The sequence below is a fragment of the Megalops cyprinoides genome, chromosome 7, assembly GCF_013368585.1.
Source record: "Megalops cyprinoides isolate fMegCyp1 chromosome 7, fMegCyp1.pri, whole genome shotgun sequence".
NCBI lineage: Eukaryota > Metazoa > Chordata > Actinopteri > Elopiformes > Megalopidae > Megalops > Megalops cyprinoides.
Window position 1 is genome coordinate 24,664,366 of NC_050589.1, and position 17,892 is coordinate 24,682,257.

General features: G+C 47.5%; 1 protein-coding gene across 11 annotated transcripts in view; it reads right to left on the reverse strand.

The window, feature by feature from the left end:
• Window positions 1–17,892, reverse strand: part of eif4g3b (eukaryotic translation initiation factor 4 gamma, 3b) — a 55,713-nt gene that overhangs the window by 25,302 nt on the left and 12,519 nt on the right. For 6 of the 11 annotated variants that reach the window (XM_036532528.1, XM_036532527.1, XM_036532521.1 and 3 more), the window contains exons 2-6: window positions 13,987–14,059; window positions 11,718–11,885; window positions 7,106–7,198; window positions 6,278–6,310; window positions 1,288–1,308 (exon numbers count right to left, since the gene is read on the reverse strand). In XM_036532528.1, coding sequence (XP_036388421.1) covers window positions 1,288–1,308; window positions 6,278–6,310; window positions 7,106–7,198; window positions 11,718–11,885; window positions 13,987–14,059 — 388 coding nt within the window. The remainder of the gene's footprint in view (window positions 1–1,287; window positions 1,309–6,277; window positions 6,311–7,105; window positions 7,199–11,717; window positions 11,886–13,986; window positions 14,060–17,892) is intronic. The other 5 variants (XM_036532530.1, XM_036532529.1, XM_036532526.1 and 2 more) reach the window with 4 other exon arrangements.

A 17,892-nucleotide genomic window follows, 5' to 3' on the forward strand; every position in this document is an offset into this window, starting at 1 on the left:
AAAGAACCCTGCATAAGTTGAGATAATTCATTGACATTAATTCTTCCTGCCTGAAAGTGCGAGCGACTGCAGCTCTCTTTGCAGGGAGTCATTATTTAACCAGAAAGAACTGCGAGTGTCATGCAGGCCTTGCGGGGAAGAAAGAAAATAATGCAAATATTCAAAGTCATGAGCCACAGGAATTCACAAATATCAAAATATTTGAAATGCATATCCCTTGCTCATACGTCCACATGCTTAGGAGCGGGAAGAGATGCCTACGGCAAGGATAGATAACAGAAGAGAGCTTTTTTTTTTTTTTTTTCTACTCCTCAGACATGCGCAAGAGCCCCCAGGGAATGGAAAAACTGACTCAGTAGAGATACGGTCAGCTCCTACCAGCTGACTCACACGACGCACGGAGCAGGGAGATTTATGGACGTGGCAAATATCCCGTTTCATTGATGACACGGAGTGCCACGTGCGTACGCGTGGGTCGCACTGCGGTGCTACAGAACGCCCCGCCTCGCAGAGGCAGAGGGGAGAGCTGGCTCGTCCTGCTCTCCGAATCGAGAGGAAACTGCTCATTAAGATGATCTCTGCTCTCTGTGGTCAGATTGCGGTTGACTCATTTGACTGTGGCTGACTGTGCGCAGTTAAGTAGGTTTGGAGTTACAATTCGGGAGAATAAAAAAAAAAACAGACTTGACTGAATTGTTTCAATCAGCTGCCATGAGCCACAATCCATCATATTAGCTCAGAAGCTTTGGATCACAGTGCTTCATTTCACCAAGGCAGCCGCCACATTCTCAGTACACAGAGAAAATTACAGGCAAATGATATGAGGGAGGGAGGTAAGAAAAAAGAAACAGGCATTCTGATTATTTATCTGATTATTTTAGAATTGTTTTCATAATGACCTAGTCTTTCAAAGAAATTTTAGATTGCTCATCCTTCCAGTTGACATCCTTATCTTGTGAAAATATCTCAACACGGAAACGTTACGCTCCCTGAAATTCTAGCATGCACCAACATACTTCAAAGAGGTAAACAGAGGGAAGAAACACATTCATATTGCAGAAGATGGGTTTAAAATGATGGAAAGCCAGTAAATAAGTAATGAGGGCCTGTATTGTTCCCTGTATTACCATGGGAACAAATCAGGACAGGAAGAAACTGAAGAAAAAGAGGAGAAAAAGAGGGCGGGGTTGATTTCCTTTTGGGTGGGCGTGGCAGGGGGGATGAGGCGGCAGCAAATGAGGGTGGGTGTGTGGACTCATGCCATGCACTTAAGACACTTTACGTTACCTGAATGGGTCTGAATCCTCCCTTGAGTTTTGAAGCAGGAAAAAGAGAGAAGCCAATGGGAAACCACACTAACAAGTGTGCAGGACAGAGGAGCCACATAGACAGACACACACACAAAGTCTCTCACACTCTTGTATGGCAAGTAAGGGCTCTCCCGTGCAGGTCTTTGTGATCAGCGTCACTCGCAGGTGACAGCTGGCATGGGGAGTGCGTGCTAACCTTAACTGACCTCGGCTGACCTCAGGCGACCCAGCCTGACCTGGCAACAATAACCTTGTCCTCAGAATACACTTTCATCTGTGTCTCTCAAAGACCAATGGCTGTACCCGCACCAGAGTACACCACATAGCACTGCACTTGATCACCTTCAGTGGAATTAAAAATAACAACAATGTAATAAAAAATGCTAAAAAAAAATACCACAAATACAAAAAAAAAGGATGTCACTGACTATGTGAACTGTTCCAGAAGGCAGTGCCGCTGCTATGTCCCTGAAATCAGCAGGTGGTGTCAGTAAGCAACAGGCACGTGCCACCTGACAGAGACCTCAGGTGCCTCGCTCTCCTCAGAGAGAAGTCGTCCCCGGGAAGCACAGAAGTGCTAGACTGCACAGACACTCGAGAGTCCCCGCTCTCCCCTGCCATATGCACCCCTCGCAGGCGCCGGCCAATCAGCAGCCAGCTCCAGACTCCAGCCCTGACTCTCGCTGTTTTCCTTCTAACGCGATCGCTTAGCCACACAGAGTGTGAAGGGACAGGAGCCAGGGAAGCCCGCTGGACCCGACCCTGCGGCTTTCTAACGTTTCCCCTCTTGGCCTGGACTTAACCTGAACCTGGAACGACAATATTCTTTTTAAGAGGCTGTTTATTTGCAGGGCACCTGTTCAAAAACAAAATCAGTAATGAGAACCGGCTTATCATAACTAAGGATTTATCTCATAAAAGCCCTTTCTGTTCTTTTCAGCCTAATGCAGTTTCAAACGTAAGTCAGCTGATGTGTGTACACTTCCTTGACTCATTGTTTTCACAAATAAAGGTTTATAATGATGCTATGCAGGCTTCAACATCAGTTTGCACAGTGCAAAGCCAGACATTAACTTTCCCTCAGCTCGGTGCATTGGTAAACACTTGACCTGATTTCTATATTCCACATGTTGACAGGCACCAATAGTGAATTCGAGGCAGAGAATGATGTCACCTCATTCGCAACACTAATTCCATATGTGCATAGCTAATGTTCCGTCGCAAGGAGTTTCCATTAATGAGTAGCACATTACTGACGGAAATAGGCCGCTCGCCGGCGAACAGCGTGGGTTTAATGGTGAATAACACCATAGGAATTTTCCACCATGAACAATCTTTCCAAAAGACATAAAATGACTTTTATCAGACACCAGCACACACAATTAAGAGAAATAACATCTTCCTACAACAGTACAAACTTCCTGTTTGAATGTCCTCATCTTTAACACAGGCAATGGATGCAGTATCAAAACAATACCAGATGACCGACTGGAGCGATACATCTGCTCTATATGTAGGCCTACACAGTAAAGCTCTACGTCAATAAAATCCATGCTGACCTCCATACACCCCTTGCAAGCAAACAAACCATACGCCTGTTCACTCACCACAGAGAGCAGCTGCAGAACGTCAACCTGACCATCATACAGAAGAATTCACATTCCTATCACACCTGCTGCTCAAACAACTGGGAGCTCAGTGTTGGTAAAACCCATAAAGTTCCACTCCAAGAAGGGAGTATGGCAGCACTACGGCAGCCCAACTACAGTCCAGCAGAGTGCATTTGAGCCTAACCTTGTGCTGGATAGAATTTATACAGCGTGTGGAAAAGCTGTAGCATGCAATCGTCATGAATCAACTGCCTCATGAGTTTATGAATCTCGGTACCTGAAATGAGATGAGCCTTAGACATTTGAGCATTCAGCAGAGCCATCTGAACCTCTGCCCAGTTTCCCTGACCGATGCCACATAGCTGAGCTGAGATACTTGCCTGGTTAGAGGCCAGAGCACTCAGAGAATTAAGTGAAGCGTAACTTGCTCTAAGCATCTCATTGTACTGTGCTAATTTGTCATTAGTGGTACAACAGTTTTTAAAAGATAAACATGCAACCTCTCCTTTGGTTGTTATAGCTTCGCCTCCATTAAAGCCTACCAAAAAGAAACCTTTCTCCACCAGATATGTGCGTGCAGACACCTGCATGAGTCACATTCAGTCCATCCACTGACCTTCTGTGCTGCTGCGCTCACAGGCCTGCATAGAGCAGGGGTGGGCCAGCAGGTGGGAAACAATGCTCCCACACAGCACAGAAAGGCAAACGAGACCATCACTTTGAGTACCGTGTGGAGAGAGAAACCCATGAGCCACAATAAAGTGGTGGAAACCGATTTTAAAAAAAGGCCACCCACACATTATTCTCTCACAGACATGTCTTTATTCACTTTTACTCAGTGAACAGTCAACAGACGCAAAATGACTGCAAAAATAAACTGAGAGCAGCCTGGACAGAGCTTTAGTCATGCCGTGAATGATGCGTTATGGGAAATTCAATTTTTGGAGGAGACGGCCTGCCGTCACTGTAGCTGTGCAGAGAATGTCAACGGGCGCTGTACTGGCAAGGTTACATAAATGTGCCCCGGCAGTCACGCTAATTACTTCCTCTTACTCAACAGCATGCGTCCAGCATGATTTTGCAGTACGAAGTACAAGAGGGAAAACACGATCGACATGGGGTACCGACGACACGGAGATGCACTGTGTTCTGTTTACCAAATTACAAAAAGTCGTGCAAGTACAGCGGCGCACTGAAGTGCAAACAAATCTGCCACAGAAGGCAAAGCCCCATGCTGGACTCAGACAGTGAGCAGCTACCTGTATTTGGGAACATTCAGTTAACTGGGTCTGGAAGTTGTACTATGCCAACCAATTGAGCTTGCACGTTCAATTCCTTCTTTGACAGTGCAGGGAAGATGAGCTGAAATTTATCAGGCAGAACGCTGCAAGCTAATGGAAGTGACCAAGTCTGAATTTTCAGAACTTTACCAGCATTTACAGCGTTTCTCCTGATGCCACAAGGGATGACTCTGTTAACACATGAGTGAGGTTCAGTTTTAGTGCTGCATCAGTGTGCACACGGTTCTGAAATATGAGCAATGCTGAACACTGGCATGTGACAGACAGCAATGCCAGTGAAACAACCTTTGTTCAGAATCTGCTCTACTTTCATCTCCCCAAACTGGAAGCGTGGAGTGCGTGTGGGCGATGCAATCCTGACACGCACTCTAGAGGAACAGGGCTTCAGCCGGTTTTCTGAAAAGCAACTGCAGCAAACGGCACAGTGAATAAATGATGTCTCAGAGGTCTGCAGGAGGGCGGGGCACAGTCCTCTTCATTACTGTGTGAGAGCTGAAACATACTCCTCCTCTTATTTCTCCTTCAGGCTGCATGACCAGCCGACTAACCAAAGTGATGTCACAATGAGTCTTTCTTAGACCTGTAATGGGTGGAGCTACCCTGTGCCATCAGTGATATAATAATTTGAACCAATCGTAATGTCACCTTGCGCTAAAACTTCCTCATCCTTAACAAGGTATCCACCTAGCACAACAGGATAAGCTGAGTTGTTTAAAAATGACTCCCTTTTACTCAGTCCATCAATATGAAACTCAATCTTGACTTGCTCAGTCATTGCTTGTCTGGTTAGACTGGATCCTGGTTTCCAGCTATATCTACTGACACAGAGCTACAGTGCATTGATCTTTAGGACTGCTCCTTGTCCCAAATGATCCAGCAAGCTATTTCCATGTTCATCACAAACCACGCCCGCCTGAGCTTTACTTTTGTAATCAAATGAAGCTTGCTTTCAACAACCAAAAAACGATTACCATTTATTCAGCCTCACAGTTAACACATATACAATGAAAATTCACTGTATTACTCCCTTACCCAGGGAGACTTCTATACACTTAAACTAATATGGCTGTCACAGAAGCAGAAGCTGTCACAGTCACAGAATGAGTTCAGGTTAGGCTATGCAACAGCCTAAATATACAGCATCCCCTTGTTAATGTTGCAAGCAATTGCCAGCTTGTGACCATGATAATTGTTTGTACATTGGGAAGAGACAAGCCTCCAACTTTCTACCCCCAAAACAGTCATGAGTTGATTGGATAGCATTTTTAACATTACATTATTGTCATTTTTAATGTAACATAACAATTTGTAATAATTTAATTCTCTTCCTGGGGATCGAACCTGTAAACTCCTAGTCCAGTTCCCAGGCAGTGCACCATTTGGGTGCCTAGCAACTGTAGGTCAAAACCCATTCCAGCAGCAGCCTAAAGAACACTCATTTTCACAGCATGTTTTACAGCTCTTTGCTAATCTCTGCTCGCACTTCCCTGCTCAGAGGAGCTGTAATTTAATGGGAAAGAAGCACTATGGGACACACAAGGGCACAGTCACAGGAAAACAGGACAGGAACAAGAGGGCTTTACGTTCCCTGGGGCCCCTGCCCACAGGTAGGGCGTGTTGCCAGGAGACACCTGAAACACGGGCCACTGGCACCACCTGCCTCAGGACGGCGCTTTCGGAATCTCGGCATGAATGTATCCTCGAGGCGCTGCATTTACGCACACTTATTTCCGACAAATTTGACGAAACAAAAAGAAAACCTGAAGCAAAATTTCAAACAGGCTTCTACGGCCGAGTTGGTCCGCAGGGCATTAGCACAAAGCACACGGCTTGCAGGGATTGTGATGGGTCCCTTCATAATGATATTGTGATTTTAAGAAAGAGGGGAAAAAAAAAACCCATAACCAAACAAACACACGCCCAGGCACACAGCTCTGAGTACCGGACTCAGAGAACACATGACAGATGCAATTCCGCCAGAGCACAGACTTGTTTTATGTTAAACATAAACCCTGAGTAAGGGGTGAGCAGTGTGAGAGGAGTGCAGGTACGTTACCTGATGGTGGGAAGGCCGGGGCCCCGTTGCAAACTGAGGGGAAGAATTGGGGGGGGGGGTGTAGGCAAAGCAGGAAGAGAGAGAAGCAACAGATGAGAATAACAGCAGCAAATGACACGGCGAGTTGGGCATGCAGCACACAGTGACTAAAAAGCACAAGGCCTGAGGGAGTTTGTGTCCTCATATGCCTCCTCTCCCAGTTCAGTGAGGTCAAGCTTTCTGCACACAAACAGGCCAAATACACACAAAGAGATACACAGATTGTTTTAAAAGTGGCCGGCAGACACACCTTTTAAATGAGCAGCGATTTGAATCGCTCCATGCTTATTTCATTGGCCATGTCCCCTTTCATGGATTTTTGCTTATTTTTCAGCCTTTCACTCTCCCTCACACTGTTATTGACTTTTGTATATTTTCTTGCTATAATCTTAACTACTCCCTGCTATATCCTTGCCAAGTACTTGGAGTACAGTGAAAGCACTATGCACATAAAATGAAATAATACTCATTATAATACTAATAACAACAACATTGTAAACAGTCTGAGTGTCGTGCTGACGTTTCATGCAATACCCCCACCCTATCCGGACATCACAGTGCTGGCATAACTGTGGGTCGCTGGATGCTTTGGGCGCACCAGACACGTCTTCTCATCAGACTCAAACACGATACATTCTTCCTCAGGACCACAACCACCACCCACAGCGTCACAATTTAGCAACAAATCCACTATGAATCAGCTGCAGATGCCGAGCAAAAGCAGGCATGATCCACTGCTTCCCCAATCCCCCCTGCAGAAAGCGAGGCCATCTGGGCGGGCGCACTTACCGGGCGACTCTGTGGCTGTGCGTTCATTGGCTGCGTGGGCGGAGAGTAGACCAGCTGGGTGGTGCCGGCATTCTGCCCGGAGGTGTAAGGAGACTGCGGAGGGGGAGAGGAGATAGACAGCGCGGAGGAGCGATCAGAACAGGGTGTCAGAGCAGGAGCGCGGTCATTTCACAACACGCAACACGCCCGCACTGGGGGGCTGGGAGCGAAGGCGCCGGGGTGCAGAGCACTCCCTCCCCAGCAGACACTGCAGACGCTGCACAAGCCCCTACAGCACTGCCCTCTCCCTCTCTCTCTCTCTCTCTCTCTCTCCTTCCCTCCCTCCCTCCCTCTCCCTCTTCCTCTCTCCCTCTCTCTCCCTTTCTCTCCCACCCTCCCCTCGCTGCTCGGACTCAGAGAGAGAGAGCAGGAAGCTGCCACGCTGGTGGGTGTGGTGGGATGTGATCTGATGCATGATTAGCAGAGCGATCCTCCGCAGCAGCAGCCAATCAGGTAGGCTGTTCCCTAGCGCTCCGAGCGGAGCCGGGGATAATTAAAGTTCTGCTCCCTCGGCATGCCGGCTGGAGGGGCTATTAATAGAGCTGCACGCCTCCTCGGGGGTGATGTAGGTGGGCTGTGGTGTGGCAACATGAGCTCTTTCATCACATAGGGGACTTGCTCCAGAAGAGCTGAGTCACTCTGTGCCCGGTACAGGATGAGGTGTGTGTGTGTGTGTGTGTCTTGTGTGTGTGTGTGTGTGTGTGTGTGTGTGCGCATATGCATGCGTGTTTGCGTAAAGTGGGGACGGCGTGTACAAGAATACAGCACAGACAGAATTATGGCTAAAAACAGACACATTAAAAATACATCCATAAACAAACACAGAGACGAGACACGAGGGCTGAGTGCGGCGAGCACGGACCCCCCATGGCAGCGAGCGCAACGACAGCGTGCAGTCTGACTGGACAGATGGGAGGGAGACCCCACAGCACCAGCGCGCCAGTGCGCACTCCCACACCGTGCACCGAAACTCACAGCATGCACTGCACAGGCTTGTAACAGCTTGGGCTGGAACATGTACTCCTCAACACTGTGCTTCAGCCTAATGCTTTATCAATGTATGCATCTCGCCGTTATGGCACTGTGGCTCGCTCCAGATAAGAACATCAGCAATTCCCACATCTACGTGTCCGGATTGTTTCTAACAGGCTGCAGTGGGCCTATATGGTCATTTTTGGCAGCGCACTTCAACAAAAGCCGTTAAACGCACCAATATCATGTTCCGCTACCCTGTCACAGCCATCGCCTCCTCTCTGCTCAGAGGAAACATGGCTGACACGCCCACGACCACATCTACACTCCCTCACACCCCCTCACACCCCCTAACACACACACACACACACACACACACACACACACACACACACACCAGGGTTTCCGTTAGCTGTTAATTACCGGTTTTTGCCTGGCAAAATTTATAAAAATACGATAAATTAAAAACTTGCCGGTCAAAATGTCTGGTAATAATGCTCATACAAAACGTAGCTATAATGAAGGCTATCCCTAAATAGGACATTTGTGTTTTAAGTGCTTATTTATGAGTTCAGCGAGCTGTACCCCAACTGGGCTACACTGGCTAAAATTGCCTGTGTTCTGTCCGTGTCAAGAGTACCAGCAGAGAGGGGCTTTTCTTTGCAGAATCAAATTATTCGTCTGGAGGAGGAGAAAGTGACGCGGCTTATGCGCATTGCAAGCTGCAAAGACACAGTGGACACATTTGATTTTTGCGACTTTGCCGCAATGAAAAAAAGGACAAAATAAAATGTTACCTGGTAGCCTATAGGCTACATTTGATGCCATGTAGGCCTAGCCTTTTTTAAAAAAAGGTTACAGATATTACAGGTTTCAGATGTTTCGTAATAGCCTTTTTAGCGGCTAATGTTGAGGTTTTGCTCAATCGTTACTGTTCATTAAATAGTCAAACTAATTTGAGGTCGTTGTCATTCTTTCATCAACCTAGGTGTACGTTATATTTGCGTTTGTAATATAGACTGTTACTGAAACATGACCGGTAAGTTTCAAATTTGTCCGGTAAAATAAATTCTTTCCAGACACTGGACCGGCAAGAAAAAATCCTAGCGGAAACCCTGACACACACACCCACACACCCACCCACGCACGCACATGCACGCACACGCGCATGCACATTCACACACAGACAGCACTGCCATGCAAACGGTCAGCAGGAAGAGTCCAAGGGGAAGACGTGAGCCAAAGTACAGCTGTGCGCAAGCACACGTTCTCATTGGTCTGGAAATTCTCTGGCTTAGGCCGCTAGCCGAACTAACTGTGACATCCTAGGTGTTTAATGAGTACAATAAGGGCTCAAATGAGTGACAAGAATGAAGAAACAAAAGAAAAGCACAGCAACAATTTGTTGATTGGTGTTACTGAGAATTAGAGAGAAAGGGCATTGTTCTTTAACTGAATGTAGGCATCGGTTATTGCTGTACACAGAAATACGAGAGATAAAACATTCCAAATGATAATTCAAATTAACAGTGATTAAGAGTGCAACACAGCTGTCCCCTGTCCTGTTGCTTACTGCTGTACATGCATGAGTTATCTATATTACACAAGATTTAAATCACTTCAAAAGTGCTGTGGCTTTCTGTTTTATTCCACTTAGAGACCGCTAATGGGCTAATCAATTAGACTGCAGCAGACGATAAGGGCTTTGATGTCCCTTTTGCGCACTCACAACTCATATGCATGCACACCGGCACACACACATGCATCCACACATACACACACACACACACACACACACACACACGTACAGGGCTGGGCCGGAATGGTGCGTGTACAGCACTGTTGCATATTCCGAAAGTTAATATAGAACAGCTCTACTCAGTTACTGTACAGCGTGTCAAATGCGTGTTCATGTTACCCATGCTCTCATGAGGTACAGTGAAATACCTTCGGGACCTCCCTTTAAATCATTAGAGATAAGAGCCATACGGTTCAAACAGAAGCTGTGAAAGCACACTCCTCTCCCTCTCCATTGCGGCACAAGAGAAGCAAGGCTGTTTCCTTCTCTCCAAGCTACCTGCAGTTGGCCGTGTTCCATTTTAAACATGGACATTGCATCATGGCTGACACAGCCTTCCTTCTCTGGAAGATCAAGGCACATTACGTAATAAAAATGACTAAGAAACCAAGAAACGTTCATTCAACAGCCAATTCTGTCTTCTAAAAGTGCAAATACCCAGAAATTTGGAAAAATTGTAGCATCTGAAGATACAGATGCAGTTAACATCCAATATACACTATATGGACAAAAGTACTCGGACGCCTGACCATTACATTGTAATGACATTGTATTCAAATACATATACTTTAATATGGAGTTAGTCCCCCTTTTGCTGCTATAACAGCTTCCACTCTTCTTGGAAGGCTTTCCACAAGATTTTGGAGTGTTTTTGTGGGAATTTGTGCCTATTCATTCATTCTTTATGAGGTCAGGCACTGATGTTGGACGAGAAGGCCTGGCTTGCAATCTCCATTCCAGTTCATCCCAAAGGTGCTCCATGGGGTTGAGGTCAGGGCTCTGGGCGGGCCAGTCAAGTTCTTCCACACCAAACTCATCAAACCATGTCTTTATAGTCCTTGCTTTGTGCACTGGGGCACAGTCATGTTGGAATAGAAAAAGGACCTTCCCCAAACTGTGCCACAAAGTTGGAAGCATAGCATTGTCCAAAATGTCTTGGTATGCTGAAGCATTAAGATTGCCCTTCACTGGAGATAAGGGGCCTAGCCCAAACCCTGAAAAACAGGTGTGGCCAAATACTTTTATCCATATAGTGTATATTAAACAAACCTAAATTAAATGTTAGGCGTAACTTGACTACCTCCTTGCAAAAAACGGAACACCACCACCACAAAGGTGCGAATTCTCACCCCACACCACTAACAAGTAAAGAAATACTTTTCACTGACTGCTCTTGATGTAGTGCGGTTTCACGTATACTGATGATGTACTACATTTACAATCCATACAACAACGTAAAAGTTGATCTAACCTACTGACTGTAAAGCCGGGAAGATGTTCAAAGCAATGCAGGATGTAAACGGCATGCGTGTGCACGCATCACTTAAAAGGACTTAAACTGGACAGGTGTGCGCCTTTGACAAAAGCTAAACTGAAGCGAAGACAGATCACAATGTAAAGGCCTGCATTGACATTATTACATTACATTACATCACATTACATTGACCTACATTACCCAAATGATCTATTTATACAGGAGGATATCTGCTGAAGCGCATCAGCGTTAGACAGCTCACCTCAAAGTTTTCTAGAAGAGTTCTGATTAAGTCACTGAGTTTGAGTAACATCAACATGAGATCACATCTCTGTCTATGCGGGAGTACATCTAACCCTGTATGCACGTGTACATGCAGGCTACGCCGCCGCACAGGATTGGGGTGACAGCGCTGGCAGGTGTGGAGCTTGATACAGACAGACGGGGATGGACACGGACACAGACACAGACAGACAGCGAGGAGTGAGACACACACATGCAGAGAGAGAGAGAGAGAGAGAGAGACAGCGGCACGCGGACACACTCACCCCTCCACCTGACGCCCAGCCTTTAGGATAGCGATATAGATGTGCTGTGGTTACTGATACCTGAGAGAGGCCAGGGGAAGAGGCGTGGCCGGGCGGCGTGCCCGCCAAGTTAGGGTGTCCCTTGGCGATTTCGTGTGCTGTGTATGGAGGGCCAGTGGGCCTCGGAACCTGAATCACACAGAGACCCAGAGTGAGGACAGGAAGGAAGCGCAAAGGTGGCAGTGCTCTCCAGGGCCGCTGCCAATCGGAGAGCTGCCGGCTCAGTTACATTCCAGACCAGAGCAAACGATCCACGGCAGGGCGCGACAGCAGGCTAGCAGGAGCAGGGGAGAGAGGGACCGCACAGAATCGGGGCCACTTCCTTCCCGCTTTGTGAGTGGAAACGCCCACATTATTACAGAGACAATACAGCACAGATGAAGGGATGAACTGAATGACAGAAAGAGAGCTTTATTTTGGGTTGGGATGAGGGCAGGCTGCCCCACTCGCTCTCCGCTCCCGGGACAGCTGCCAGCTCTGCGCCTCTCTGCCACCGTCCCTCCCTGCACACAAAGGCCAGCCTCACTGGAGAGAAAGTCCTCCTCTGCGATCTCTCCAGCAGAGAGAAAGTAATCTCATTTCAGCTGTGTACAATCACGAAGGCCAGGGCCAGGCCGTGGGGGACTAAGAGCTGGACTGAGGGCATTGCTCTGCGGTCACTGTGTAAAATAAATGCTGGGCGGAGCTCCGATCATCGTGGGACTGACCAGCTGTCTTTAAGAAGAGAACAGCAACTCTGCTCTACCTGCTGCAGGTGGAGCTATTCTTATTCGCACCAGGAGCCCCACCCTTTGGGAGCAGTAAAATGGCCTGGAACCAGCTCTCCTTTTTCCAGAATGGAAATTCTATTGCCTGTAGCTGTGTTCTGAATTTCTTTCCCTCTCTTTCTCTCTCTCTCTCTCTCTCTCTCACACACACACACACACACACACACACACACACACACAGGCAGAATACAACTACAGTTTCCCTCCATTCACACACAGAACACACTGGAGTTCACACTTTCTTTCACCATCTCTTACACACACTCTCCCTCATACAGAGTCTCTTACACCTGTCAATCCCCCCGGACCGATGGGCTGCAGGTTTGTGAGGCAGCAGTAATCTCAGGTACTGAGTGAGTGTGACCCACTTCTCCAGTTAAACCTGGGATTAGGCAGCTTATCTCAGGGGCCGCAGTTTGCCAGGACAGGAGTGCCCGAAAACGGCGGGGGTGACACGACGCAGCACCATGACGCAGCAGGTCAAAGGTCACACAACAGCACATGGGTCGGGACAGTAGAGTCACTTCAGTAAGCACAGGGAGGGGGCGGGGGCCAGTGCTCAGCACTTCCTCCACAGCTCAAACAAGAGATTTTCCAGGCCTGGGGGAGTTAACGTAGTTTAATCTCCGCTGATCCGCCACCTTAGGATCATTATCATGGTTTCCAGCTGTGTGTCTACCTGAGCGGTAAACTGGAACTGACCTTGTGGACGGAGGGGGGTGGGGGGCGTAATTTGGCAGGAGTCCCACGAGTTCAGGAGATAACAGAGTTCCACAGAACAACATGGATAACAAACATGACCTTTTACCATAGTCAGCAGCAGCCCTCAACCAAGACCATTAACAGGAGAGATTAGGCATTCTAAATGAGGCAGCGCAGATTGGTGAGGAGGCCAGTCAGTATGGCTGATTCCGACAATCTGCTTGTATTCCACAGCACTGTGTGTTTGTGAAATCAGAGTGAGAGAGAAAGGATGTAGCATATGGAGAGGCAGAGGGTTCAGAGCAAGAAGCTGGGGTGCATGTAGCAGCTCAGTTAGGACACTAGGGGAGAGGTTGCAGAGAGTCAGAGAGAGGAGTGGGGGCATGTGCAGGGCCTCGCAGCTAGAGGGAGGAGCAGAGGGCCAGGGGTTTAAAGGCGGGGTGGGGCTGAATGTAGAGGCAGGGGGTCAGGAGGTTCAGAGAGGGGTGTGGCTGAATGGGAAGGCAGGGGGTTATGAGAATGAGAGAGGGGTGGGGCTGAGTGAAGAAGCACGGGGGTCAGGGGGGTCGGTGGGGGGATGGGGAGGCAGGGGGTTAGGAGAATGGGGGGGTGGTGTGGCTGAATGGGAAGGCAGAGGGTTAGGAGAATGAGAGAAGGGTGGTGCTGGGCAGAGAGGCAGGGGCACAGACAGAGGAGTGAAGGGGTGTGGAGGAGCTCATATTCAGACGACAGAGAGAGGGGCTCACGGGGCTCACACTCACACTGTAGACGGCCGCAACTCCGGCCTGCGCAGGAAAGATCCGGTCCTCCAGGGGTGGCTGGATTCTGGGAATCCTGGGAAAGGGATGCATTAAGGAAAACTCCAGCCAAGCGCCCCTTTCAGGCCAGACACGTCAGCAACAGGGTGCAGATTCTTTTTTCCTGCACGCTATTTTCAGCAGAAAAATAAACTGTTAGTGCCCTCATCATTCCTTTCCTGCAATGAATACATTTGCTCCTGCCAATTCACCAAGTGTGAATTCTACCCAGCTGGCAAACACAAGCAAAAATACAACGAAATACATCAAATTTGATACTAATCAAATGTAAAGTCATATTAATATTTAATATCTTTATCACCAACAGTGTGTTACTGACATTATACATAAGTAGTACACGCAATTACTGAACTTCATTAACAATTAAATGTAAACTCGCAATCACTGCAAAGTGATTAGCTACTGTCATGTTTAATCTATTCTATTACACAGTTTGGCAACAAAGAGCTTCTTGTGCGTCTCATTTGGCTTTTGATGATGCTACCAGGGTCTCATTCGGGTCCCCAGTAACTCTTCTTCTTTAGCAAGTAAAGGATTAGCACACCTTTGATAGGCTTGATGAAACCCCGTTTCCCGTTTCTATGGCGCCCTAACTGCAGAGGAGGTAGTTGAACAGGAAGCGCTAAAGGAAATGCTGGAGCAACCTGTTCTGACAGCTAAAGGTGTCAGCGAGCGGCATGGTGCCCGGGTCACATGCTTTCAGAGAAAGGCAAGGTTTGGCTTTCCTCGCATTCGTTTCTTCCCTCTCTCTGCTGGCAGACTGGAGCCTCCGTCTCTGCCTGGATCTGCGCCAGTGGGAGGGGAAAGAGAGAGGGGAACTGCTGAGAAGCATTCCGCTTTAAAAAGGCCAAATGGAGCTAAGGCAGCAGCGGGGGCTGCCGCGCGGCCCGAGAGATCAGAGGCTCCAGGTCCCAGCAGACCACAGCTACATGGCAGTGCGGTTATGGAGAGGCTACCAACTACCCCCACGGGGCACCTAAACCTAGGGCCCAGCGCCTGACCCACTTTTTGCAATTTTATTTCAGGATTCATTCCAAAGTCTAACGAGATCACTACGGCCCCTGCCCCCTGTACCCACACAACTGAATTTACTTTCAGGATCAAAGCCAAAGGCCAAAGAACAGCAGGTGCAAATAAACGATGCAAATTTGTGCCACAATCCCTGCTTACTGGATTCACATTTAAGCAAACTAAGCAAATACATTTCATGCTAAGTGCAGAATCTTCCCAGAAGTTCTCCAGAAAAAGTACAATTCTTCAGTGAACACCACAGAGGTCTAAACATGTCCTGCTTCTGAAGGCCTTTGGTACACACTGGGCATAAATCTGCAGATTCAGCATCAAATGCACGGGCTCTGTAAAAGCCCACCTTGACTGGCAGAGACAGAATATTACACGGCCAGGTGCTGCAGTCAGGATTGCCTGTCAGTGCCTCTGCAGCAGTGCAGAAAGGACCTCAGCAGGGGACAGCATCTGTGTGATGGGGGAAGCCCGTGCCCACAATTTAGGATGGCACACTGCCCATGTCACAGAGCTGGTCAGGAGATCCCACAGTGAAAGCCCTACAGACATACCCCGAGTTACCGGCCATAGGCCATATCTGTCAGATTTACAGATATTGTATGAGATAATTATGTACAGACCATCCCTAATTTCAGTGAGGAGAGTTGCTTGATAAGCACTTCCCTCTTATGTAATGGGAAACGCCTACTTTGCACTGACTGAGAGGCTGAGTTGGCAGCTGCTTCTGACTGATCAGCCTTTGCACATAAATTCTTTCATTTTAATACATGATCATCCCCGGAGATGATGTCTGGTCTGATACATGGCTGTATCTATCTGACCTTGATGTTCTGGGGTGCGGAAGCCAGCAGTAATAGGAGAAGGCCACACACACGGGAGAACTGGAGAGTCAGGGCCAGAGCGTATGAAAAGTGGGGCGGCATCTAAACCAACCAAAAACGAAGACTTTGTAAAACCATGCCTACTCTGACTGGATTTACAGTAGGTCTGCTCTAACTGCAGTTCAGTGGCTGAACAGACTCCATCTATCAGTTCAGTGTCAGCTCTGTAATAACATGGCATAATGCATTAACAAGTGCACAGTTCAAATCCATGTATACGTTCAATGAGGCTTCAAACTGAATTCTATGCAAAGCAAAGTCATTTCAGCAGATATGGGCAGGTCTGAGCTTCTGTTCTGTTATGTTTGGCAGAACCGCCGAGCCACCTGGACCACCTGTTAGACAAGCACCACATTACCATCCTCTAAAACTGTCAGCCAAACAAATGATCCTACTCCACTGAAAAACAACAGAACAAGAGCTTCAATTTCAGTTCAGCTTTGTTATTACTAATATTCATGTGATTGCTTAGGATATCCTGATCTAGGGAAACTTAAGGCTCACATTTTAGATGTCTCTTTCAGTTCCTGAAGGAATCAAGGTGAAGTACCTTGCTCAAGGGTTCAGCAACAGTACCCCAACAAACTTTTGATTGTAACATCTGCCATTCCACACTGCTGCCCAGATGCCACCGTTAAGCCTTCCAAAACCTCAGAACAGACGTCTTCATCTCTGCTCTCAGCAATGACGGATTGAGGCTCAGTCCAAGCTGAGGCTAAGTTTCAAATCAGGACAGACAGAGCTAGGCTTGCCACTGATGGAGGAATCGAGAGGCGGGGTGCCTTCCATCTCTGTGGTCACGGTGGCAGGTCCCTCATGCTCTGCCCGACCCCGGGCCCTGACAATAGTAAGGCCTTTGTAATGAGAAGGCCTCCGCAATTGTCCTTTAAACAACAGACTCCATTTAGAACACATCAGGAACAGAACCCGCTGGCTCCATTCAGACAGCACCAGGAAAAGAACCTACTGACTCCATTCGGACTGTACCAGGAAGAGAACCTTTGAATTCCATTCAGACTGTACCAGGGAGAACACTTAAAGATTTCATTCAGGCTGCACTACGAACAGAGCCTATGAGTTCCTTTCAAATGCACCAAGGGGAGAACCAAATGTTCCACTTTTAACACACTAAACGGAGAACCTACTGGCTCCATTCAGACTGGCCTTGGAAGATAACCCGCTGGCTCCATTCAGACTATACCACAAAGACAAGCAACTGGTTCCATTCATAAGACACCAAGGAGAGAACTTACTGGCTGCTGGGACTCCAGTTTAATTGCTACCATACTAAGCAGCCAAGAATGTGCCCTTCTTGGAAAGAGGATGCAGCAGTGCTGGCCTGTGTGCTTGGTTTCACTTCACACCGGCTAGAATAGCCAAACAGAGCTTAGTCACATGTCCATAAGCTGCAAAAGTGAATCACGGAAATGTAAAGACACAGAGTGCAGGCCTCACCCTCTGCTCAGCCAGGCAGTTAACCAGAAAAGCAGGGAGAAAGGACTGCCAGATAGAGAAGGAAAATGCAATACAGACACATCCAGAGCATACAGCTCAGGAGACATCACAAAGCCAGGGCATTCTGCCTGGCCACAAAGTGAGCACATTCATGGTGTCAGTGAATAGGGACGAACAGGAAGAGCTAAAGGCAAACAAACAGGACTTTTATTTTACAACTGAACCTTGACTGAATAACACTACTACTAACATTAAAACAGAGCTCCAGACTAACTTTTTCCACTAGCAGCACTGGTGCTCCTTACTGAAAGTTTAAGGAGCACCAGCATAAAATTTAGGCGCACCACTTAAATCGACATGCAATGCAACAGATTCATATTTTCTCCATCTTAACTGTATTACTGATAAATGCTTTGGTAATAAATAGACAATTTACAGAAATAGCAATGTGCTGTTTTATTTTAAAAGAAAAAGGCACAAAGTGAAGTAG